The sequence below is a fragment of the Trypanosoma brucei genome, chromosome 5, assembly GCF_000002445.2.
Source record: "Trypanosoma brucei brucei TREU927 chromosome 5, complete sequence".
NCBI classification, from domain to species: Eukaryota; Euglenozoa; class Kinetoplastea; order Trypanosomatida; family Trypanosomatidae; genus Trypanosoma; species Trypanosoma brucei.
Genome location: NC_007278.1, coordinates 698,859 through 724,579, shown reverse-complemented (window position 1 = coordinate 724,579; position 25,721 = coordinate 698,859). Strand labels below are relative to the sequence as shown.

The 25,721-nt window shown below is 49.4% G+C and overlaps 10 protein-coding genes across 10 annotated transcripts, besides 4 other annotated features; all 10 read right to left on the bottom strand.

Moving 5' to 3' along the window:
- Positions 1-25,721: part of a sequence feature (sequence corresponds to BAC RPCI93-3C6) that runs on past both edges of the window.
- Tb927.5.2310 (hypothetical protein, conserved) lies at positions 1,102-3,237 on the bottom strand (the record flags this gene model as incomplete). The annotated part of the gene is made up of 1 exon (XM_839812.1): positions 1,102-3,237. The coding sequence occupies one exon, from the start codon at positions 3,235-3,237 to the stop codon at positions 1,102-1,104; it is 2,136 nt and encodes a 711-aa protein (XP_844905.1).
- Tb927.5.2300 (formin, putative) lies at positions 4,623-7,454 on the bottom strand (the record flags this gene model as incomplete). Its single annotated transcript, XM_839811.1, has 1 exon — positions 4,623-7,454. One exon carries the CDS (start codon positions 7,452-7,454, stop codon positions 4,623-4,625), a length of 2,832 nt encoding a protein of 943 aa, XP_844904.1.
- Positions 5,806-5,835: a microsatellite.
- Positions 8,512-15,225, bottom strand: Tb927.5.2290 (ATP-dependent RNA helicase, putative; the record flags this gene model as incomplete). The annotated part of the gene is made up of 1 exon (XM_839810.1): positions 8,512-15,225. The coding sequence occupies one exon, from the start codon at positions 15,223-15,225 to the stop codon at positions 8,512-8,514; it is 6,714 nt and encodes a 2,237-aa protein (XP_844903.1).
- On the bottom strand, positions 15,713-17,017 carry Tb927.5.2280 (acetyltransferase, putative; the record flags this gene model as incomplete). Its single annotated transcript, XM_839809.1, has 1 exon — positions 15,713-17,017. One exon carries the CDS (start codon positions 17,015-17,017, stop codon positions 15,713-15,715), a length of 1,305 nt encoding a protein of 434 aa, XP_844902.1.
- Positions 17,389-18,825, bottom strand: Tb927.5.2270 (hypothetical protein, conserved; the record flags this gene model as incomplete). The annotated part of the gene is made up of 1 exon (XM_839808.1): positions 17,389-18,825. One exon carries the CDS (start codon positions 18,823-18,825, stop codon positions 17,389-17,391), a length of 1,437 nt encoding a protein of 478 aa, XP_844901.1.
- Positions 18,944-18,964: a sequence feature (AT_rich).
- Positions 19,194-19,214: a sequence feature (AT_rich).
- Positions 19,350-19,754, bottom strand: Tb927.5.2260 (hypothetical protein, conserved; the record flags this gene model as incomplete). The annotated part of the gene is made up of 1 exon (XM_839807.1): positions 19,350-19,754. One exon carries the CDS (start codon positions 19,752-19,754, stop codon positions 19,350-19,352), a length of 405 nt encoding a protein of 134 aa, XP_844900.1.
- Positions 20,086-21,426, bottom strand: Tb927.5.2250 (hypothetical protein, conserved; the record flags this gene model as incomplete). The annotated part of the gene is made up of 1 exon (XM_839806.1): positions 20,086-21,426. One exon carries the CDS (start codon positions 21,424-21,426, stop codon positions 20,086-20,088), a length of 1,341 nt encoding a protein of 446 aa, XP_844899.1.
- Positions 21,675-23,105, bottom strand: Tb927.5.2240 (hypothetical protein, conserved; the record flags this gene model as incomplete). The annotated part of the gene is made up of 1 exon (XM_839805.1): positions 21,675-23,105. One exon carries the CDS (start codon positions 23,103-23,105, stop codon positions 21,675-21,677), a length of 1,431 nt encoding a protein of 476 aa, XP_844898.1.
- On the bottom strand, positions 23,532-23,936 carry Tb927.5.2230 (hypothetical protein, conserved; the record flags this gene model as incomplete). The annotated part of the gene is made up of 1 exon (XM_839804.1): positions 23,532-23,936. One exon carries the CDS (start codon positions 23,934-23,936, stop codon positions 23,532-23,534), a length of 405 nt encoding a protein of 134 aa, XP_844897.1.
- Positions 24,268-25,608, bottom strand: Tb927.5.2220 (hypothetical protein, conserved; the record flags this gene model as incomplete). The annotated part of the gene is made up of 1 exon (XM_839803.1): positions 24,268-25,608. The coding sequence occupies one exon, from the start codon at positions 25,606-25,608 to the stop codon at positions 24,268-24,270; it is 1,341 nt and encodes a 446-aa protein (XP_844896.1).

Below are 25,721 nucleotides of genomic sequence, written 5' to 3'. Positions count from 1 at the left end.
CCTCGACATTTTGACGGTGCAAGATAATGAAGGAGTAAAAGGATGTAGTTTGCAACAGAAATCACAGAAAAAAAACAAGGGACTAAGCACAACTAGCCACCGTTTCGGTTAATATTTTCGTTGTCGCTACTTTTTTTTGTGTGTGTGTCCCCTACGTCGAACAGCCCACAGCAGCAAGAACTTCCATGCATACAAGCACCTTCTTCATGCCTCATATAAAATTAAACCAACAACGGGACATATGGCACCTCGAGGTTAAAGAGAGGCTCAGGCTCCATTGATTGTACGCAGGCGTGGATCTGTACAAACGTCAGGAATAAAGGGATTCTCCTACTTCTATATGCATCTCATGCTGCATAACTGGAGTATTTCCACACACACAAGCACATGCACATGCATCACAACCTCCCCCCCCCCCGAGATGTTGGTAGAGCGGAAGGAAATATTAACCGGTTTAATCTGTCCCCCTCCCCCTTCCCCCCGTAAGTGTGTCGCTACGCCTCACGAGACAAGCTCAACGTAAAGCAGCCAAAGAAGAAATAAATATATTAAACTGCTCGCCGCCACATCACCACCCCTTTATAAAATTTCCAGAGTCGCTGGCACCTCTTAAACTGGGTATGAACTGCAGAGGGGGTTCGAAGCGTTTTAAGGACGGGTTGGCCAACATTGATGGATGATTTCATTCCAAATGTGCCTCTGCGCTCAAAAAAAAAACACAGTATAAATATTTTTTTTAACGTGGGGATGAGGAGCACTTGAAATCAGCGAGTTGTGGTTATAACTTTCACCAACCATCCTGCACCGACAGCACACAAATCCCCGCAGGTGCATCAACTCAATGAAAAAGTAGTCGGGAGGAGGGGCTCCGAGAGCCACAAAAACAAACATGCGAAAAGGGGAGGAGAAAAAAAATTAGATAAAGCAGGGGCTCCACCCGCGATGTTGGACAGAAGTGGAGCTTCTACTGGAATAAGTGAGAAGCCTGGCACCAGAGCGTCGGTAGTGCACTTGAAATAACGCTAGAAGAAAGAAAACTCGCCTAGCAGTCTGGGAGGGAAAAGCAAAAATGTTTTCCAAATAAACGTATGCACGGGCAGACTACGGGCTATCAACTCTGTTCTCCAAGGTGTAGCCCCGCCATGCCTCTCGCACAGATTGTAACCGCGTTGCGGCGTCGCTGTAACGAAGGCGGGCCGTTCGATTTCCCAGCACAATAAGTCGTGTTGGAGACCCAATACAAAAAAGGGGTGCACGAAGCATGTGCTGATGTCCGTCAACGTACACGGACTCATGGGCAGAACAAAGAACGTGAGCAAGACAGTACGGACTCTCCCGTAGTGCCCGGTCGGTGCTTACAGCATTTCCGCCACCTTTATCTCTCCCATCGTTTTCAAAGCGGCCCCTCTTCCTATCGCAGTTATTATTCTGCCTCAGAGTGGTGTTCCCTGCAACCGGCGCTCCCCCTTCCAGGCCATCACTCCTCTCAGTTTCATCTAGGTCGTGGGACGGAAGCACTACAACAAATAACATAGATGCAGCACCATCACTGTCGTTAATAGGTAGGGTGTCTTTCAGCAGTAATTTTTCCAGCCGCTGTAACACCGCAGTTACAAAAGGTGGATTTACCTCAAAATGTCCTGCTGTCAGCGCGATGTCGAAAAAGGAACCCAGTGACCCAAAAAAGTAATCAGTGTCGGGGAACAGGGAGCAAAATAGCGGCAACTGAGCATTGAGTGGGCTTGCAAATGCCTCACACTGAATATCAAATACCTGACACAACTGTTGCATGATTGCCGGTGGAACAGCGGCATGCGGCCCTTGATTATAACCTAAATCACCGAACAGTGAACTATACCGCAGCAACAAAGTAAACAGGCGCATAAAGAACGGCTCAACGGTGCTGAAAACGTGTATCTTCTCAGAAAAATCTGATGCGGCCTGTGTTTCTACAGCGTCAAGCCATAATTCGTGTGCCCTCCTAGCCCCCCTCACTCTTCTCACTGCCAACCGCGCGTCCCATAGCAACGACAGACGTTCCACCGTTCGTTGCAGGACTTCAATTGTTTTCCCCTTGTAGCGCAAAGTTACGTAGTCAGTAACTAACCGCAACTCCAACTCCTCTTTTTTCACGTCTGTACCTTCAGTGCCACCCTCCACGTGGAGAGCGTCGCGACGTGCCGCACACAGTTCGTGCACTTTGCGCCTTATATCTCGCGAAGCGTAACCCATTTGCAACGTAACATTTTTCGGATACATGTCCCACATCGACAGATCACCGATTGCCGCACGTTCAGAACGTATCCGACCAACTGCTAACACTGCCGAAAGAAAAAGACATGCCGACGTCCCACGAGAATTATTTATCTCATCAACTGGAAGAAGTGGATCAAAGTATACGGGTTGGGGTGGACTTAACAGCAACTCATCCCGATCAAACCGCCTTCGGGCTACAGATCCTGTTGATTCTGGACCAGTTATTAACGGCTCCACCTCAACCCAATATTGCCCGTTAGCCATGTCAGCGACGTCACACACCCGATACTGTGGCGCATTACCAGGTTTATAGTTCCTTTTACGCACAGGCTCGCTACTGAGTTCGCGTTTTGGCTCGTCATTGAGAACCTCTGACTTCAAACACACTGTTGCGCCACAATCAAGAAGTGTAACGCCGTTACGGTGTGAACTCGCCACGGTGGCTTCGTTTAGGCTCTGCATTATCCAGCGTGAGGGTAGCTCCCGTAATTCTTGTGGTGTCAACACTGAACACGAACCCTCCTCACTCCACAGGCAATTACCGTGGCTGTTGTCGCCCGTGGTGATCCCCACAGGTATGCGAAAGACTTCACAAAGCTTTTGCGAAAGGAGACGCAAAGCATCGGACCGATCCAACTCATCGTCTGCACTCATTATGGCAGACACAACTTCGTCACCTATTACCAACTTATATGTCCCGGTGTCGCCATTCTCGACGGAATTGTCATTGTTTTCAGGTGCACCACACTCCTTACCAACGGGAGATGACGGTCCACAGGATATGGGAACCTCGTGAAGCAAAAATGCTGTTCGGGAACCAGCTCGGATACTCCACTCTACAGCGGTGTGCGCGGACGGACAAAGTCCAGAGGAGGAGTTTTCCTCCCTTTTTTGCTTGATGAAGGCACTGATGATTTCACAGTTGACATAAGCGCTTCCAAAGTTGTTGCTAACGCCTTCTCGCTTTGTTCGCACGCGCATGAGTTGCTGATTTATGAAGCACAGAGGTAAACCGAGGACAACCTGCCTTCTCTCCTGGGCCCTTAAACGGTATTTCCCGCAGGCGACCCAACCACTGCCTCGCAAAATCGAGAAAAATTAGTAGAAAAAAAAAGGATGAACAAGAACAAGAAAATAAAGCAAGGGGAAGCAGTTTCACAATGAGTCAGTGTTATCGCAAATGTACACCAATTGGGGTAACAGCGTAACATTACCTCAATAACATGATGGCAGGACAACATTTCGAAACCACAGGTATCATGTTCACCACCTCCACTCTTCCTAGCGCGCACTCTACACTCAAAGGGAAACTATGCATGACAAAGCAAGTCAGTAAAGTTAAAATGAAAACAAGACTGACGTACACGGTGAAGTGAAAGAAAAATCAAGTTTCTGTGAAAATGGGGTGTTCGTTGGAACTGGATGGAAGGGCTCTTTTCTCCGTGAAACAAGCAAGTTTAACCCTTCAGCACAACCTAGAGTCCAACTGGTCACCGGAAATCTGAGCTAATAGATCTTTAAACAGAACGGTATAAATAACGCGGTTACACACACACGAACCATACGCAAAAAAAAAAAATTATGCACGGAATAACAAGAGAATGTATAATGGAAAAAGTTGTTAGGGTGACACTCAATGTAACAACATTAATAATTGCATTTGTATGAACGAAAATAACCAAAGCGAAAAGTGAATGAAAATAAATGGCGAACACGTGGACAATGACTTTAAGGGTCCCAAACCCAGTGGGGAGTAATAAAAAAAACAGCAGCAAGTGCTGCGCTGTTGAAACAAATATAGAAATACAAATGCACTTTAGGCGTAAATACGAAGGTTGCAACACTTTTGGATTTACAACAAGACCACTTTTAACTTTTCACGTTGTTTCTTGCTTTTTATCTCTTTTTCTAGTTGATTTGAAAATCTGGGCACTCGCCTCTCCCTTCATTGCATATTTTTCCAACTACCACACATGCACACACACACTTAGCAGCAAATATGAAACACTGTTGTCAAACTTCAAGAGTGATGTACTCCTTGCGGGATCCATCCCTGTTCCTCGCGGCGAATTATCTCGCTACGTAAGCATCTCCACAACATCCACAAAGACATATAGAATTTAAAAAAAACAGTGGTGTATGTGGATGAGGACCTCTACAAACCATAGTTGTCGACACGGAAACGAAAAATGCTCATGCTCACGTTGCACTCCGCGTACCCTGGTAAACGTCATATCACTAAACCGCGACCGCTAGCTGAACATATGCGACGGTCCGCTTCCGCTGCAAGTGACAGAGAGCATTTACTCACGTCTCTCCGGGCGGCGGCATGGGGCCAATTCAACCTTCACTTCTCCACACCCATTTTAACTTCTAATTGCACGACGGGGGTTCTTAGAAGGGTTCATTTTCCTCCCCTGCAATAGGGCCCTCTTCCCATCGTACCTTTTCGCAAAACTCGAGAGGCATCGCATGACTTTGTTCATGGGGAACGTCTTTGGGTCCTCGCAAAAGAAGATCGCCAATTCTTCGCTAACAGCCTCTAAGTCACTGTGATGCTGCTCGATACGTTCCATTGCAGGTAGGGCACTACGTAAAAAAGGGTCAAGTTTTGAAGTCCAGGGATTATCTTCTGCAATAGTATGAACCAGCGTCACGCATTTTTCCAATCGTTCTCGAAGGTACTGAATTTCACTGGTGACGCCGACCGTGTCAAAGCCACCTGCGTACTCCACCTTCGGTAGCAACTCTTGTGTAAATCGGTGCAAGTCTGGTTCGCATCGCTCAATGACCATCACAGCATGCTCCAGTAAAGTACGCTTTCTGTCCGTAGTCGGGAACTGTATTATCTGGTCAAGCTGGGAGATCGAAAATCCTTTTGCATCTTCATACCTGCTACCAGCGTTTAGAAAGTTGCCGATCGCTAAAATATACTGAAGAACCCTTGGCAGACGTTTAGTGTCCAGGGCCGCCCGAATGCCGTCATGAGCACGCTTCAGTTTCTGTTCAAGATCCTCAACGCGGCAATTAAATTCGTTTCGCATGTTCCAGCATTCTATACGCTCAGCGTACAAGTCAACTGAGACGCACATAACGAAAAACTGGGACACCGTACTCAATCGATGCAACTTACATGCCTCAACAGCAGGGTCTTGATTAATCCACGATTCAACCAAACGCCTCTCTTCCTTTGTGGGAATTACTTTGGCCAAACTAGCTACACACTCCTCCGATAGCGTATCATCGTCGAAACTGCGTACGCACTCTTCGATGGTACTCACAGGAAGCCGAAGAACACGCAGCACCACGCCAACGTTTTTCTCGCGATCTGTACTGACAATGGTCTCTGCTACCAAACCCGGCGCTTTCCTTGTGGAGGAGGATTCGGCAAGCTTGAATTCCTCCGCGAGAATTTGAAAAAAATCTCCAGGCAGGTTAACAGGCTCACTCGCGCAAAACGCCGAGCTCCCCGCGATGTATTGTGTTTTATCTATGGGAACACTGCGCGTTTTACAACACCGGCGGTTTTCCGGTACTTTCCCTCGAACAGGCGGTGGTGGCGGCGGTGGTGGTGGCGGTAATGAGGGAATGCCTTTGTCCTCGGTGGTTCCTACGCTGAGCGTGGGTGGCGGAGGCACACATCCTTCTTCGGTAGCTGCTGCACTGATCAATGGAGGAGTTAAGGGTGTAGCAAACGCAGTCTTCTGAAGAACAGCACGGTTTAATGTCCCGTCCGTTGCAAATGGGTCCACCGGGTTTGCTTCATCAACTGAGCGACTCGATGTCCAGAACTTCTCTGAAGGACATGCGCCCCCCTTCCCCCCGGAGAAGTATGCGCCGCCGACGCCCTCCATACGACTCGCTTCCTTATTGTCAGTTGACAACGACAACTCCAGGCCCGCCTTTGGCAAACTCTGCTCACATGATGGTGTTTCCCTGCACGACAGGCCCGGCAACTGAAAAATGGAGTCAGTCCGCAACGAACCATCCGCAAACGGTGCGTTTACTTTACACACCTCCTGTAACTGAAAGTCTTCCCCTACCCGTGGTGCTCTCAACGGCAATCCCCCGGAGGCGGCGGTGGAGGCACCTTTCGTCCTTAGGGTCGAGGTTTTGTTCGCGTCCCCTGGCTGATTCTCGCTAGATCCCGACGGTGTTCCCACAATGGAACCCTTCCTGCCCACGGCACCCACGCCGGTGTCCAGGTCAAGACCACCGAACGACGGACGCGCCGGACCTTCGGGTGTATTCCCGGATACACATGCCGATAAATTTGAGTCCTCTGCCGATGCATTCGTGGTTTGCAAGGGGAAAGCCCTCTGCTTGTTGGGCTGCGCACCACTTACCTCTCCGACAGTCAATGGCGGGGCACCATCCATACGCCGCACGGGACTATGCGTGATTTCATCCGAAACACCTTCCCCACCCTGCACACGAGGTACTTCATCAGTACGTTGTGTGTTATATTGTGTTCTACAACACTCCAGATTCTCCCCACCCACAGCCGTTATAGGCGGAAGTAACACTAACTTCCCGCAACTGCTATCCAGCTGCTTGGTTAATGCGGCAGCGACAGTGTGTGGATTCCCTCTGGCCTCGTTAAGTGAGTGAATGAGTGTTGCCTCCCAGGTACTTGGCAACCGAAGACGTCTCATCAGTCGCTTAACCATTCGCCTCGAGCCGTACCGCAGCTTTGGGAGCAATCCCTCGCTGTGAAGACTTGAATCAACGCCGTGCTCAACGGCCACACCGCATTGCTGCAAACTGAGATGTCGACAAAACTCCACGCTAGTTTGAGTCCCAGTGCACACTAACCCACAGTCACCCTTCGTGGTAACCACATCGTCACACACGTGGATAGGCGAGGAAACGGAGACGGAAGACGGCACTTTCACCTCATCGGTCGTTATGCTTGTGCACTTCCCATCAACGGAAGCATCGGTAGCAATGGGCTTCCCTGACTGTGAACGACTATTCCAAAATCTTCGAAGGGATCCTTGAACCCCGAACCGTATACCCTCGCTTCCTGGGGTGGATGGTGCTTCACTAACAGTCCGTTGCCGCCCTCGACAAACCTGTAAAGTACCTGAACTGTTTGTTTTCGGTGAAGAGCCCGAGGATGCGGAGGAGGTTGCCGAGCATTTCTCTCGACGACCGGCGCAAACTGCGCCCGCTTTGAGAATCTGGGCACGTTGCATCTCTCTCCTGCACTCTCGCAGGTGAGCGTTGGTCTACAGTGGGAACGAGTTGTCGTGTGTAACGGAAATGACGCCACCCAGTCGGGGCACGTGCCTGCAGTAATGATGTGTACCGATGAACTGATGATGATGACGACGCGTGCACACACACACACACGGTATTTTGGTGCCACGGCTAAACAAGGTTCAAAATACTCCCTAGAGAGGCAAAGCCTTCAGACGCCTTGCGTTTTACAGCTCTTAAGCACTTTCCTTCTCGACCCTATTCTCAACTCCTCTTCCTTCCAGCCTACTGAAGTGGAAGGGGTAAGATCAAAGAATATGAGATTAAGTCGCTAACGTAAGCCCGCGCGCCTAACGTCGCGACCGATAAACGGGGAATCTAATCAATCAACACGCCAAAAAAAAGATCAGATACCGTGGCTGTAGTTTGCAAAGGTAGCAGCGGGCGTTCACGTGCACACTTACAACCACCTCTAAGTCTGCTCGCGCGTCTGCTTCGCTGTCGGTATATGAATGCAACCCCCTTTTATATGCCACGCGCAACAAGAAATCGAAAGGTCGGATAGGTTATCACTTTCTTTCCCTTCGTCCTACATCTTACGATCCAGCCAAGCAGCAGGAAGGAAAGAGAAAACCGTGAGAGAAAGCAGTCGGAACACAATTGACTTGTAAAATAAACGGCTACAACCCCTCGTATCTCTGGGGGCAGCACCGGGCGCCGCCGGGAGAGTTTTTTTCAAAAATTGCACGGGCAGCACAAGTGGAGTATTAGTCCGTTGAAACTGTTAGTGTGTTTTCAGCATTATCTTTCGAAAGGAGGATCAGTTTAGAGAGACTCCACTTACCACTGTCAGTGCACACATTCAAATTTCGCTCCTGCTGAATTTCCTAGGTTTCATACGTGTCAGCACCCCTCAAATGACAAACTGACACACACGCTCACACCCACATGTATTATCTCCTCCCCCATAGAAAATGTTTATCGATTTATTTATCTTCGTCGTCACCACCCTCCCTCGCCCAAACGCCCCTCAACTGGTCCCTCCAGTTGACCTTATCCCGCTGCAAAGGTTACGTCCACCTCCGCATCGGCACGATACCTCGCCGAAATCACGATAGCAACCATCGTAATTGTATCAAGATCCTCGCCATCCACAGCGTGTAGAGGAAATGAAAGTGTTTCTTCTATACTCCAGGCTGAGAGCAGTGGTGGTGGAGTTGTGAGGTCCTTTCCAGTGGCGTCTTTATCACGCGTATTGCCGCCCTGAGTGTCCCTTGTTGTTGGCTCCACTACCGCCGCTACAGTGCGAAGCGCCATAAGCCTTTCTGTGACATGTTCCCGACCGCTGTGCCGGACGACACAAGCTATCCACCACGGTCCCAATGAGCCGCCGACTGTTGAGCACGCGCATAAAACGCGTCCTGTTACGCGGATAACAAAGGCCTGTCCGCCCTTAGTTAACTCGATCGTTCCACGGGACGAAAGGGATACGACACGGGGAACAGCTGCGACCTCGGAGCGCAACCGACGAACCAACGCTTCACTGGCAGCGGTATCACTTACCACTGGAACTTCTTCGCACAAGCGCTTAGCTAGATCGCACCACTCTTTGCTGGCTTTGACTCCAGCATCGCACAGCTCTTGGAGACGTTCGAGCGAGTATGAAACACAGTTGGGGTCCTCCGACAGCAGCAGTCGCTGGAGTGCAGGAGTCTCCTGCACACAAGGCACCACCATAATCGGGTTCTCAAACCCCCACACGCGACGCTCGATTTGGGAAAGAAGCCGCATCAAACAGCGGGCATGCCTCCATTGCGTTCTCCCATCAAAAATTTCGCTCACGCCACGAACTAAATCCAACACCACGGGGAGTAAGACGTTTAAGTCTTCAAGAAGCCGTTCGGCCACACTGTGAGGTATCTGCAGCAGCAGTTGAGGTTCGACAGCCAAAGAAGACCGCGATGCGAATGGATGAAGTGCATCTATCTCCCCACGCTCCGCCTCAACACCTCCATCGTCACAACTGACTGGCAGTACAAACATCCGGGCACAGTGTGCAAGAACCAGTAAATGCACCTTCGTCCAACCTTTGCTGAAATCCATGTCCAGATATTGGACATCGTAGGTATGGGGAAAAGCTCGTGCCACAACGTGAAGGGCACTCAACTCAGCGATGTCTACAATCCGCGCGGCATCTCCAACATGTTGCGGCGTCAGTTCCACACAGCATGACGCTATCACCCTCCACATGCGTGTCACTGAGTCCCCACATCTGCTGTTAGCAGACACAGCTTCGTCAATCGCCTCAAGAGACTCGATGGAAATCCCGTGGCGCATAGCCGCTACACCACGTGGTGTGGGTTGAAGAGCAGTCAGTTCATCACCGTCACAACCTGTTGATGAGGCTGAGTTGGAACTTGAAGTGACACATCCAGTCCGCTGTAATGATGCTATGACAGATCGCGCGAACTCCGATGCGTAAGCGGGTATGTCTTCCTTGGAGGGTACACCGTAGAAGTGCAAGTTTGTGCGAAGGTGGTGCAAAAAGTAGTGGCTTTGAAGAATGCGCAGTACGTCAGGCATATCTCTTGCCCGGCCCTGGGCAACGGCGGTGTTGATCGTATCGCGGAAGTCTTCAGGATACCTAAGGTGTGACTCTATCGGCAACGGATCGTTAAGGAGACGGCTCCACACCCAACGCCGGGCGGCCCGACAGTACACGACAGCCTCATTGAGCGCCCGCGACGTCATTTGCAGCAACTCCGAGACGGAGCAGTCGGTAGCGAAATCACCAACCTCAGACTCCTTATCTTCTTCACAAACATTACCAATACGCTCAGCAGCACACACAAATGCAGTGGCAAACAATGCAGCGGGAAGCCTCCATGCGGCTTCAAAACTGCAGACAAGGTACAAAGGTAGTGGCTCGTCAGTTTTAGGGTGTCGCGCGGGTCGTTCCACCTTCTCCGTTATGTTAAGTTCATCCAACAAACTGCTTCCGCGGTGCATGTACGCAACACCTGACGCCAACAAAAGAGCGAGTTGACGGTCCTCAACATCTTCACAGGCATCAGTAGGAACAAAATCACGACAGCGAAGAACAATACGGCGGGCAAGCTCCTCTGCATCTTGTGCGGTGGGAACAAAAATCACACAGGGTGATACAGCATACCGATCATTTTGCAGTAGCTTCAACACTGAAATAGTGGCCGCCGCATAGCGACTGCGAGCGCTAAATTGCTCTACAGCCTCAAGCCGAACGCGAAGCTGTCTGTAGGAGTTGCCGTAGTTGTACTGCCTCGCTGTTGGCACTTTCATCCAGCGCGATACCTCAGTGCAGCTGATCAACGGGTATGACAGCGCAAGAAGACGCGCCGGCCCTTGGCCCCTATTCACTATATAGGGCTTCGACTGCAAACGCGCTACGCATTCCTCCATCCACCGACCTTCCGGCGCACGTAGGAGGTGTACATGATCAACGATTACATGCGTGATTGCAGAAAGAAAATCCATGGCACCGTGCCGGAGAAGAGGAGCAAAGCTACTTCCACAACTAATGATTATTGTTGCTCCTCTCACTTTTTCAGCCTTGATCGCTAGTTCTTCCCCGTATGGCTCCAGCTTCGCCACCCGTTGGTTGAGCTCCTCACCAAACTTGTATCTCCACTCGTTATAGCGGCGCATAGCACACGCCTCGGTGGCTGTGAGATACAGAAGTTTTTGCTCGGTTCTCAATATGGATTCCCCTCCGTCATTGTTTTCCTCTTCATTCCCCCCGCCAACAGGGGAACTAACCCCATTGGCACTCCGTGAATGAGCGCATTCCAGAAGGAACTTCAAAATGAAAATCTCGGCAACAGCCGTTTTCCCGCTTCCAGGAGGGAACGCGACAAAGAAGCTTTCACCCCTGTTCTCCATTATTGGTGCAACCAGGTCGTGCTGTATTTGAAAAAACTCTGTGAAGGGGAAAACCTTTGATGCCGCAGCTTCCATCCCGTAAGGTTGCATGGCAGTGGAAACATCTCGCTCGTCTTCACTTCGCACGGATGGTGGTCGGTGGTGCACTTCCAGCAAAGGTGGGGCAATATCCGGAAGTAAAACATTCATGAGGGATATCGCAACGCTGCTCTCCACACCAAGCCAGTTCATGGAGTGACATCGCACAAAATAGTGTGTGGGCTTGGGATCGACTACAGGCACTACAATAGTCGGCGATGAGACCGTTTCACAACCACGCAAAGCTGCTGCCCTAAGATTAATACGTTCACAATGAAGAATGCGTCCATTGGTGTGTTCCACTGTAATGACCAATTCACCCGATGTACCAGTGTGTACCGTTTCATCAAACATAAAATCCGGGGTTATGTCTACGTCCACATACAACATGCGACGTGTAAGGGGGCGCACCGCAGCTTCCACAATAAAGTGTGGCACCCGACGAATGCATGCATAAGCAGCTTCTGCTCGCCGTTCATCGCTTAGTTTCTCAACCAAATCCTCCAACGACCACGAACGAACCTCCTCCCACGAAACACGACGACTCTCCAAAGCATGGATGAATGAAGCAAAAACTTTAGGTGGGACCGTGTGTCGAAGTTGACGCGCTGGTGACTGTACTGCCCATTGTTGGTGCACAGTCATGAGATAAAGTTGCAACATCTGCTGAGCTGTACGACCATACTCACGTACCAAAGAAATCTCATAAAGAGCACGAAGGATTCGCTGAGCGGAATCTTTCACATAGGACATTTCACTCATCAAAGGCAACCCCTGGAGGTTCATATTACTAATGTAGCATTGTAGTAGTACATTGATTTTCGCTAACGGAGTGTAGCGGCTCTCACGAACGGCAATGGGGGCGTTCTCGAGTAAATACTGTAGCTGGGACTGCTCCTCCGGCCGAACAATAATGTGAGAAAACTCCTTCGACATTGAAAATAGGCGAAACAGATCCACATCGTGCATAGTGTTACACAAGTAGGTAAGGTACGTTGCCATAGAAGTAGTGGTGAGGTAATAATGGGATGCAATGCGCCCCAGTGAGGTTGTTGCAATGCGATGGGTGTTGGAGTCGTACTCCACCATTTGTGAGCGTCGCAAATCATCTGCCGCAGTATGAACAATATTCCCGAGGTGACGCAAAAGAAGAGGATCGTTACTACTTGCACGTGCCCCATAAATCTCTGGAGCCCGTCGCATACGAATATAGAGGTACGTGCGCTGGAGCCACCGAACGCCTTCATCCAAGTTGGTGATATGTCCAAGGACAACCTCCGCATTTAACATGTCAACAACTCGGCGCATCATTTGCGACTCAATTGGAAGTTGATTGTTGAGGACACTCAGGTAATACTGTAGATCTTCGGCACTCGTTATCACAGCTGCCCTTCCAAGCGTAGAACCGAAACCGACACGTCCCGCACGGCCAAACATCTGAAGAACATCAAGTGCATTGAGCAGTTCAGTTTCACCCTTTGCAGCATTAAATACCCGTGTTCCTTTGATAATCACCTGGTGTGCTGGTAAATTAACGCCCCATGCAAGTGTTGATGTACAGACGAGCACTCGCACATGTCCACCCGCAAATAATGATTCCACGAGGCTGCGCTCCTCACGGCTCATGCCGGCGTGGTGGACCGCAAACCCAAAAGGAAGCATCTGTTGTATGCTCGGACGCAGCGAATTTGATGGGTCACTCACAGCCTCTCTCAGAACCTGCTCCGAGTCACTTCCAGGTCGCACGAAGTAATGCGTCCGCTTGTCATCGACAACGCGCCTCACGATGTATAGGGCGGTGTAATCTGTATCTTTTCGAGAATGAACAAATACTAACGACTGAGCCCCCTCCGTTGCCGCCTCTAACACTTTATCGTAGACCACAAGGTTCATCACCGCCGCCTGGTTCGTTCCGCGAACCTTTTTAACAGCGCAGAATGTTTGCTGTAAAGGTATTGGCCGGTAAGAACTATCAAAAACAAACAACCCGCGCTGACGATCGACCTGCAAAAAACTAGCCACGTCATGAAAGTTAGGCAGCGTGGCACTGAGTCCTACTAGGCGAATTCCCGCTTCACATCGGTGTTGCTGTTGCAGTAGCGTCCTGGCAACGATAGCTTCTAGCACAGGTCCTCGTTCGTTATGCAGCAAGTGGACCTCATCGATAATAAGCAACTTTAGCAGAGACGCGACACCAAGTTCGACGGATTTTCGAGTCACAACGTCCCACTTCTCAGGTGTGGTGACGATGAGTTGCGCACCGCCCACCTGTGCCTGATTAGCACCAGAATCTCCGGTTAATTCAATGACGGCAAGTCCCAGCGGCTCCAACCGCGCAGAGAACGTGCGCACCACCTCCTGGACCAGTGCCTTCATAGGAGCCACATATACCACCTTCAACTCTCGAAGGTTAACGAGACCGGTCCGTGACATGTTGTTTGATATGGCCCGCAGTATTGCCATCATCGCAACATTTGTTTTTCCTGCCCCTGTTGGCGCACAAACGAGCATATTTTCATCGCTCCTAAAAGCGCACTCAAAAATCTTTGACTGCATCGGATTCAGTTGCGTGACTCCAGGAAAAGCGGGTCGTGCCCACTCTGGGAACACGGCCAATGGCGTGCAGGGAAGATTTTCTGTCGCCGAAGCCGTTGGTGGGAGAATAACTTCATCGTGGGTTTCAAACACCGCACGTTTTGTCCCCTGGGGAACAACAGCGTGCGTGTACTGATGCGGTGTGCGTTCGTCCTTAAATGCATAGGCCTGGAGATCAACACGTCGCAGTGGTTTGGATCCATCGGCATCATTTCCCCGCTCACCAGAATGGGGCTTGTTGTCTAACTCCTTCCCTGTGATACTTTGGTAAAGTCGCTCCACAACCCGGTCAGTACGCGCATGCTCCTTTACTGCATCCATCACAAGAGACTTTTCCTTCTGGGTTTGTTTCGACGCGAAAGACATGCCGTAAACGATATCCCAGCGAGATGCAGCCACTGTAGCGATCCAGTCGGTCACCGCCTCGTCGTCATAACCGCCAAGAAATGCAGTAAGCTGGGTTTCCAGTGTTAGCTGATCCACGGACCGCTTTCCACAGTACTGCAATACGCGCTCTGCCTGTAAATCGCACTCCTCGATCGTTTGCGTGGGAAACAGACGACGCAAAGAATCACGAATATAGTTCGGATTGCACGCAACCTCTTCGAAGGTGACACGGATGGCGTTCGTGCAGTTTGCATCATCGTCGTCGTTCTGATCATCGAAACCATCGTTGATACTGTCAACATCTGCGGCAAACTTCATCAGGTCACGTCCCTTACCATAGTCGGCCTTTTGGGTATCGCCATCTGAATCGGATGACGACATATCAGACGGCTTCCGCTGGCCTTTGCCTTCCTGCATTAGCAAAAGATCACTCAGTCCATCTTCAGCGACAACGTTGTTGGTGTGAGCACCAGGTTCATCCTCTGTCGAAACGAAGTCATCTATCAGCCGGCCGTACTGAAGCACCTCGTTAAGGGTCTCCGCACTCAGTGGACTATCAAAAAGTGTTTCGAGTTGCTTACGAACATTCTGCAGTTGTGTCGCTGCCCCAGAGCCACTGAAACCACCACTACCTGCACGGCAAACAATGGACAGAGTCTCCTCTGCAACTTCACCTATGCTGTCATCAAGTCCTGGAGGCAACCAACGGCGAATATCACGTAGGAAGCGCTCGTAATGAACCCTTGTCCGCTCTGAATGGGGTGAATAGCGTGTGATGGCCGCCATCATGGACCCGTATGTCACAGCCTCTTCACCCGCCCCGTACCAAGCGATCGCAGCCGCTTTCTGATTATTTTTTTTTGCGTACTTGGAAAGGCAGGTGTGGGTGCTACCTCTTTCAAATGAAACTGATATGGCATACAGTTAAAAGAGGTGAAGGGGAAATTTTTAGGATGATTTTTATTTTTAAAAACGCAAAAAAAATAGAGCGTATAACAAAAGTTCCACATGTGAAAAAAAATAAAATAAACAGGTAAAAGAGTAGTAAAGTAAAATTACGCTTACACGGCACCAACTCAGCTGCTTTTGCTTTGGTCCAAAAGCATGCTGACGTAAAAATACACAAAAAAAAGAGGAATGTAAAAATAAAGGTGCGCGGCCATACGCTTACCGTTACGGGATAAAAGAAGACACAATAAATATCGCGTCGGTCCCTCAACCAGTTCTCCGTGCCCCCCGAAACATTGTTCCATCATTAACTTGAAAACTATTTACATTAGGGTATTAAATAGTAGCTCAAGTTACCTACTTTACGTACAGCCGAAACGCACAATATACTGCACAAGACGAACCAAAACAACACCCAGTACCCAGCAAAAAGTAGAACTAGTACCACCGGTACTGTCCAGTACAAAATGACAAATACAACACCGTACCACATTCCCAAATCCCTCGCAATGCGAGAAAATTTTGTGATCTCAGGGTACCGCGCCGCTTCCTCATCTTCATCATAGGAAACAATATCACAGTCCTGACCAAACACGCTTCGAATATGCTCCTCATCGAATCCTACGGGATTTCGTGTATAAAATCGGGAGAGCAAAAGCTCTTTTTTGGCGAACCGGTCTGTTAACCAGTTCTTCAGCGCTTCATCATCCGCTGGAACTGAGAATAATCCTTTGCCTCTTAACCCCTTTACGCGGTCACCCACCTCCCAGCCATCTTGTTGGTCATTGGAAAAACAGTGCCGGGTGCATACTATATGTATTTTTGAAGGTGTCCGACCGTTAAGCAGCGATGCCTCATTGGGGCGCTCCCCACGCACAAAGTCCGTATACCCCATTGTCACGTCGACAATTTCATCAATGTTCTCCGCTCCTATCATATTCTTCATTTCTATCATGCCCGTCGAGCGAGGATTCAGCACCTGGTAAAATTGTGGCAGGTTGTTACGAAGAGCATAGGCATTGGACTTCTTCACACTACTTTCGGTCAAATCCGTTCCCTCAGGAAACAAAAACACAACTGTCCCGTCACTGTTCTTGTAGTAATCCATCATGCGTACCACATGGCTCCGATCGGACGCCCACTTGCGAGTTAAAAATAGGTAACGAAACAGCTGCATCGACCACCCGAATATGGGGACGCGGCTCAGCCCAACCTTAAGTACGATACGAAGCGACTTCGCGATTCCGGCTCGCGCAAGAAAGGGGAACATCACTAACCAGTCAAGGTGACAACGGTGATTGAGTATGATCAACTTTACCCTACCCGGGGGGGGTCGGGCAAAGAAATCAGCAAGCTTCTGCTCACGTGCCATTTCCCCCTTGGACACAAGGTGGTACGCAATACGTACACGCAGGACTCCCTCTAGCAGAAGTACCATCATATATATCCAAAGCTGCTGAACGAAGTCGTAGTACGTGTTTGCAAGCGATATCACTCGTTTCGGCGCTGATCCCGTACATAACCGCAAAGCGGCAACGATTAACACAGGCCAACATGCAAAGAGGAAAAACGAAGTAGACGATGTTGTGACCAAGGCACAAACGAAAAATAGGCCACGTGCAGTGAGTGCCATCGCAACCGAAAACACCAAGATCGACCGAAACCCTATAAACTGGTAGAAAGGAAGGGGAAGCACACAAGTAGATGATAAGAAGAAATAATGTTTCCCATTCTAGTTTTGCTAAAAGGAATGGTTACGCAATGCACCCACAGGCATGCACAAAACCACCTCCTTCAAAAACTAATGCATGAATCTCTCTAAGAAGTGGGAAAGAACGTGCCGGGCCGCTCTAGTTTACATCAATGAAAAATTCGACTAAGTTCAGTAGGTTTTCCCTCGCCCTGGACGAAAAGATCACATGCCTTCCGCTGCTTGCAATCACACTTACCAAGACAACCTGAAAACACCGCGACATGAGGGGATCACATAATGAAAAATGAATCCTACCGAACACTGACAATCTTTGATAATTTCTCCTCCACCTCTCGGTGTATTATTTCACGACTCTTTTTGTCTCTTGCTTGAATATCGTTCATTTTGTCTGATTGTACCACCGACCGAATTTGTCTTTCCATCGCAGCAACGTGTTCTAGTGATAATCCGCTGCCTCGCGAGTCAAAAAAACGGAGCGATTTGTTCTCCTTCAGTCCCTTCAGCAGCAATTCGCCTGTGTTGACGCCAAGATCCCTGTTACCAGCGATGTTCAATGATAGAAGAGAGTTCTGACTCGGCAGGATTTCCGCCAACGCCCTTGCGGTGGCCTCACCTAAAAGATTATGTGAAATGTCGAGCGCCTCCAGTGCACTATGTGACGCAAGGCCGGCGACAAGGGCTACACCACCAACATCATCAGGAATACGGTTAAGACGCAGGTTCAACAAACGTAACCTCTTGTTTAGAGTCAAAGCATCAGCGATGGCGGCAGCGCCTTCCCCACGGATACCGTTGTCATTCAAATAGAGCTCCTCAAGAGGAAGATCCTCCTTACACAGAAGCAGCGCAAGGCTCTTAGCGCCCTCATCATCAATACGGTTGAATGAGAAGTCAAGCACCTTAATCGACGTATTTTGCACGATACCGCTGATTATACCCTTTAATAGGGAACTGTCAATGCGGTTGTTCGGTAATCGCAAGGAAACAAGGGGTGTGTACCTTCGGAGAACATAACGTATAGAGAGAGCATCATCCTCTGTAAAACCGATCATATCCCATTCGAAGCCTACCTCAACATTATTCACGCTGTAAGTGAGGCTTAAGTTCAAAACATGGGGCAGGCGCGATAAAATCATTCCATACACGTCTAGGTGAGCAGTTTGGCAGGGCAGCTCCAGTGAGTAAATATAGTCTCTGCCAATGTTACAAAGTTCTAAAAGCTGCTGCTCATCATTTTCTGAAGGTTTTGCAGTCTTTAAACCCATCAAAAAATCTCTGAGAAGACGCTCCAGGAAGAACTGCTTCCACCCACGGTAGGTGCCGCCCACAAGTTTTCCCCGAGTTCCTTCACTTAACTGCCCAAACGACCACCGAGACTCGCTGCACCGACGCCAAAACTTCTCACAATGAACGCGCTGAACGCTTACCTTCAGTGGTAACTCCGTCGACAGCCTCTCAATAACCATTTCGTACAACTCAGGATAGCTATCAGCCAAAGCATCCACTTCAGGAATCACCTCGAAGTTAGCTGCGATTGTGTCAGCACACAAAGAAACTAAGCTCGGAACAAAAAAAGAAATACACGGCACCCTCGACTCAGTTCCTTGCTTTTTCGAATCAAGCAACTCGCATGTCTTTTCAACATAGCGAACGTGTTCCTGAGCTCGCACTCGATGGAACTGGCTACGCTGCGCCCCCTTCCTCGGAACAGTTGACGCGGTGTTCATCAAAATATTTACTTCCCAAATATATAATAAAGTAGCAACTTACAAATTACCAAAAACAAGAGGCGAAAAAATATATATTATTTCTTTGTGGAAAAAAAAGGTAGACACAGACAAAAACAATAAATATATATATATATAACCACAATAACTAATGGTTTTCGCTCATACTTATTCCCCGCCTACCATCTCACTTTTCTTCATACTATTACGTTGAGTATTCAGGGAGCATCCAGCAAAGAGGAAGCGAAAATGTCCAGTAGTCACCATGACAGAAGGCCTATACCTCGATAACAAATAAAAAAACACGTACCCCCGTATAAATTAACAAAACGTTTACGTTTATTAGGGTTCAAATATCTACACCCTGGAAAAAAAAATAAAAATAATAACCCGATTTCAAAAATAAATAACATAACACTAAGTGGTAAACAAAGGTAGTGTTCGCTAACACCGACCACAAACACGAAAGTGTAGTGGCAACACAAGTAGAAAATAAAAGGGTAACTGCATGTCGAGAAACAAGTTTACTCCACGGCCTCAAACACCATCGTGTCTGTCTTATGCGAAAGCGTAAGAGAAGAGCCTTCACGGAGCGCATGCATACCGCTGGAAAATCCAGAACTGAAAGCACTCTCCACCTCCATCAAAGCAGGGGGCGGCATCATTCTTGTGGACATCAAGGGACCGGTGAGCATCCCACCTTCATACTTCAACACACCATTCATCGCATTTCCCGCCTTCGCGCGTACTGTGACACGACCGTCTTCTTCACCAAGCTCCAGTGTCACACCGGCCAGTTCGCCCTCCAAGGCGCTTTTGCCATTAAAACTCTTTAGATGGTACTTCCCGAACAGGTGTTTAGGGCAGGTGGCCATTGTTATCCGTGTCGGCTTGAACGTGGGTAAAAACAAGAGTAAAGTCTCTTTCATCCAGAAATAGGTTAAGGGAAAGCAGCAAGTGGTAAATGAGCACTACACACGCACGCGGCACAAGGCGCACTCATCATAAGAGTAGCAAACCTCACCACACAATGTAGTGAGGGAAACAAAACACATGAAACAAACACAAATGGAATCACACCAACCGCGGAAGGCGTGACAAGAGGGGGTGAAACCACAAACACAGGCACAATCGCTCAGCATCACGAGACCAAGCGCGGCAAACAAATTATAACATGGAATGCTTGAAGGAGTCGCACGCGCCCACCTCCGCATACATATGTGTATCTTACATCCGGATCAACACTCAACGCAATGTCGGCTACTGGTGCACTGCGTCATAGGAGCACTTGTACCCGTTTACATCCCCAGCAACGAACATCTCCGTCGCACCAGGGGCGACTGACACGCTGGCAACCGTCAAGCCTTCCTCATTTGTCTCAATTGACGTGTTGGCCAGACCGCGTACCTTTGATTTCCGCCCAAAAGTCACTGACACATTAAAATTGTATTCGGTCGTGTCATTGTAAAATGCCCACTTCGATTCCACAGTGTTGATGATACGGTACACTCGAGCATCGTCGTGGGCCTTAAAGCATCTTGAAACCTTATCACCAATATACCCCGGCCTACCATTTTCGCACGGCACAGCGGCAACTTTCACGAAGATGAGGCGGTTCCCGTCGCACTCAAGAGTCAGCACCGTGTCGTCCAGAGACCACGAAAACCCAGCCTTGAACCCTTCCTTCAGAGCATTCTCAAATCGCATCTCCGACTCATTCCCTTTCCTTCGTGATGACATCACCTTCGATTTTAACTTTCCGTCATCCACTCTTACCTTCCCCCTGATCGTATTGGCAACACTCGCCACAACATCCGTACCGACACCGTCAGCTGATTGGGAAAAGCGGAACATCACACGCCTCTCAGCCTCTACAGACTCGCCATTGAAGCTCTTCAGTAAGTACTCGCTCACAAGGTTCTCTGGAATTGCTGGACGCAGCACATAAACGAACGCATTGTGGTCGTCCTTAAGCACAAGCCGGTGGTCGTCAGAGCACACTTTTATGCCATCACCCCTGGTAGCTGACAAAAACGCTTCCTCCGCGCACTTCAAAGAACCATCCACCTCGCACATCGTCGACGCAATAACGCCGCGGAGACGACCATTGCGAAGCTCCAGCTCCCCGCGGAGAGAGTTTTTGAACTGTGCAATCACAAGGGCACCATCTACCACAGCGGGGAGCAGGGTGAGCACCATCTCGTCCGAAGCCACGGGTTCCCCATTGAACTCACAGAGGGTATACTCACCAAACTTTATATCACATAATACATCACGCTCCAATGTGAAGACACTCTGCTCTCCAGTCAGCGTCAGTATGATGTCACTCTGCTCACAGGTAAACCCGGCCTTGAACCCGCATGTCAGCAGGCTTTCAATCCTCATCATCTCTTCTTCCACCTGCCTCATAGTGCTAGTAAGGTTCGCACTAATCCTGTCCCCATTCACACAAGCGCGCCCGCACAGGGTGTTGCCCACCATGGCAACAACCTCAACACCACCACCAGACGCCTCTAGAGCAATAAACACTTCCTCGGAGCACGTCTTTCCGTCAATCTCACACAACCGATAGTTTCCGCACAACGCAGTAATATCCATCATGCAATATTAACTTGGCTACAAGTAGGAAAGGAGGGAAACATTTCATAGCAAACAGCGGTCAAATAAGTGTGGATCCTCACTCACGCAAGCACCCCATGCCGCAGATACGGTGCGGCACCCACCATCAGTCACAGAGTCAGGTACAACAATACTAAACCTCTAACCAACAAGGACGCATAGCGGAGCCTAAATATGGCTCTAAAGTCAATAAAACAAGATGAACAGAAAAAAGCAGAGGCGGATACTGCTCATCGTCTTCGCCGGGAACCGAGTATGCAGCTTCCAACAATAAATCCCCCGACGACAAGCGCCGCCGCGACGGCAGCGTAGGCGACTGGGGCTACAGATGGTGGCTCTTTCCGCGTAAGACGTAAATACTCGTTAATCGAAGGGAACATTATGCGTGAAAGTTTATCATAAGGCCCCAGAGAGGCTACAGCTACACGAGTCGTCTTGAAAACAGGAATGTCCAGGGGTCGTGCTCTATCTCCGTCATTCGTACTGAGCTGGCCTAGTGCACAGACCTCGCCCCATGTAAAGTGCCACTGAAAAGGAATGTTCGGCGACAGGGGGCGAAGATCGAGCACAACGAAGTCCATCAACTTGGTTTGAGCGCCGGCTCCGACGTCCTTCCTGGCTTGAACAGCGAGGGTCACAGTAACGTTCTTCCACTTACATGAAAGCAGTTCCTGCTGCTCCCATAAAGCGCGGAAAATGTCGGCGATACACTTCTCTATGTCAAGCTGATCTCCGCTGCCGTTGCCTGCAAATAATACTGACATCAAGTTCACCTGCGCCCCAATAGCCTCTACACCACGCAACTCCCCAGAAAAGAAAAACCCACGAAAGACAGCGGAGTTCAACAACCGCCTGTGGTCGACTACAACCAGCACGTCTGCGCCGTCGCCCTGTAGGCAAAGATCACTTCTCCGAAACTCGATGGTCGAACTCATCAGCCTCTGGAGAAGGGTCTGGTTGAGTAACGAGCGTCTCACAATAAAATTAAGCCATCCAACAAGTGCCTCTTCCGCGGAAGCGGGTCCCCCACTTCCAATTATCGCGGTGAGCTCCCGTCGAGTGAGTTCACAACAATCAAATGAATCAGATGGTGTATATAAAACCCCATTCAGCAGCAGGACACATGATGAAATGTCCTCCACGCTCCTGGTTATTGACAGAAGAAGAATATCCAACTGTTCCTGTGATGCTGGAGTTAACGAGCGCCATTCCATAAGCACGTCAGCGACACCAAAATACTCTGAAAGGCTAAAAGTTGCATCAGGCTTTCCCTCACAAAGCGAGGCCAGAAGGTGGGACACGCAACTTCCAACACTCCTATCCGCTGAAGGTAGGCTGGTGACCTCCTCTGCAGCGGAGCCCTTTTCTACCTCTGCCCACCGCTGGGAAAATGCAACGTAGTGAAGGTCCCGTAGCGCCCGCATTTCGGCATGCATAACGTCGAGAGAGATTTTCCGGAAGGCATCCTCTTCAGCGATGTCGCGAGTGCAAAATTCCCCAACAACCCTTTCGAGGGCACGCGTCGACTCAACGTGCCCATGTAGAAGGCTCTTTATGTCACATGCCTTGTCACACAGCCCACGAGCAGCAGCCTGCGCATCGTACTCCTCGGTGTCACGAGCCTCCCTCACCTCGACAGTGGACTCATTGTCTGATGCCATAAATCGCGGGTGCTACACAAAAGCAGAGGTTTCCACGGGATGCAAACCAGTACTACATGCACTACATGAATAAATATGGCGGAGTAGAGACCAGAGGACGAGAATATGCGGATACAAGGGAAAGGCAAAAAAAGGTATAGAGCATAAAGAAAGAAACGAAAAGCAAATCAAGAAATACATCAACAACAAAACGCTAGCGAAGACAGGAAGACGCATAAAAAAACAAAAGTGCTCATACGAATCAGTAGATATCACATATTCGTGAACAAGGAAAGTATTTAAAAAAAATAATACTAATAGTACCGCCATTAGAAATTCAAAGAGTTGAATATGCACCTACAATATTACCGAAAAACAGATGAAAATTTAAGTCATTTTTTACATCACCGTATAAACAAAACACACACTAACGTATGCCCGTCACCTTTACTCCACGGCCTCAAACACCATCGTGTCTGTCTTATGCGAAAGCGTAAGAGAAGAGCCTTCACGGAGCGCATGCATACCGCTGGAAAATCCAGAACTGAAAGCACTCTCCACCTCCATCAAAGCAGGGGGCGAGAGCATAATAGTGGATATCAAGACGCCGGTGAGCATCCCACCTTCATACTTCAACACACCATTCATCGCATTTCCCGCCTTCGCGCGTACTGTGACACGACCGTCTTCTTCACCAAGCTCCAGTGTCACACCGGCCAGTTCGCCCTCCAAGGCGCTTTTGCCATTAAAACTCTCTAGATGGTACTTCCCGAACAGGTGTTTAGGGCAGGTGGCCATTGTTATCCGTGTCGGCTTGAACGTGGGTAAAAACAAGAGTAAAGTCTCTTTCATCCAGAAATAGGTTAAGGGAAAGCAGCAAGTGGTAAATGAGCACTACACACGCACGCGGCACAAGGCGCACTCATCATAAGAGTAGCAAACCTCACCACACAATGTAGTGAGGGAAACAAAACACATGAAACAAACACAAATGGAATCACACCAACCGCGGAAGGCGTGACAAGAGGGGGTGAAACCACAAACACAGGCACAATCGCTCAGCATCACGAGACCAAGCGCGGCAAACAAATTATAACATGGAATGCTTGAAGGAGTCGCACGCGCCCACCTCCGCATACATATGTGTATCTTACATCCGGATCAACACTCAACGCAATGTCGGCTACTGGTGCACTGCGTCATAGGAGCACTTGTACCCGTTTACATCCCCAGCAACGAACATCTCCGTCGCACCAGGGGCGACTGACACGCTGGCAACCGTCAAGCCTTCCTCATTTGTCTCAATTGACGTGTTGGCCAGACCGCGTACCTTTGATTTCCGCCCAAAAGTCACTGACACATTAAAATTGTATTCGGTCGTGTCATTGTAAAATGCCCACTTCGATTCCACAGTGTTGATGATACGGTACACTCGAGCATCGTCGTGGGCCTTAAAGCATCTTGAAACCTTATCACCAATATACCCCGGCCTACCATTTTCGCACGGCACAGCGGCAACTTTCACGAAGATGAGGCGGTTCCCGTCGCACTCAAGAGTCAGCACCGTGTCGTCCAGAGACCACGAAAACCCAGCCTTGAACCCTTCCTTCAGAGCATTCTCAAATCGCATCTCCGACTCATTCCCTTTCCTTCGTGATGACATCACCTTCGATTTTAACTTTCCGTCATCCACTCTTACCTTCCCCCTGATCGTATTGGCAACACTCGCCACAACATCCGTACCGACACCGTCAGCTGATTGGGAAAAGCGGAACATCACACGCCTCTCAGCCTCTACAGACTCGCCATTGAAGCTCTTCAGTAAGTACTCGCTCACAAGGTTCTCTGGAATTGCTGGACGCAGCACATAAACGAACGCATTGTGGTCGTCCTTAAGCACAAGCCGGTGGTCGTCAGAGCACACTTTTATGCCATCACCCCTGGTAGCTGACAAAAACGCTTCCTCCGCGCACTTCAAAGAACCATCCACCTCGCACATCGTCGACGCAATAACGCCGCGGAGACGACCATTGCGAAGCTCCAGCTCCCCGCGGAGAGAGTTTTTGAACTGTGCAATCACAAGGGCACCATCTACCACAGCGGGGAGCAGGGTGAGCACCATCTCGTCCGAAGCCACGGGTTCCCCATTGAACTCACAGAGGGTATACTCACCAAACTTTATATCACATAATACATCACGCTCCAATGTGAAGACACTCTGCTCTCCAGTCAGCGTCAGTATGATGTCACTCTGCTCACAGGTAAACCCGGCCTTGAACCCGCATGTCAGCAGGCTTTCAATCCTCATCATCTCTTCTTCCACCTGCCTCATAGTGCTAGTAAGGTTCGCACTAATCCTGTCCCCATTCACACAAGCGCGCCCGCACAGGGTGTTGCCCACCATGGCAACAACCTCAACACCACCACCAGACGCCTCTAGAGCAATAAACACTTCCTCGGAGCACGTCTTTCCGTCAATCTCACACAACCGATAGTTTCCGCACAACGCAGTAATATCCATCATGCAATATTAACTTGGCTACAAGTAGGAAAGGAGGGAAACATTTCATAGCAAACAGCGGTCAAATAAGTGTGGATCCTCACTCACGCAAGCACCCCATGCCGCAGATACGGTGC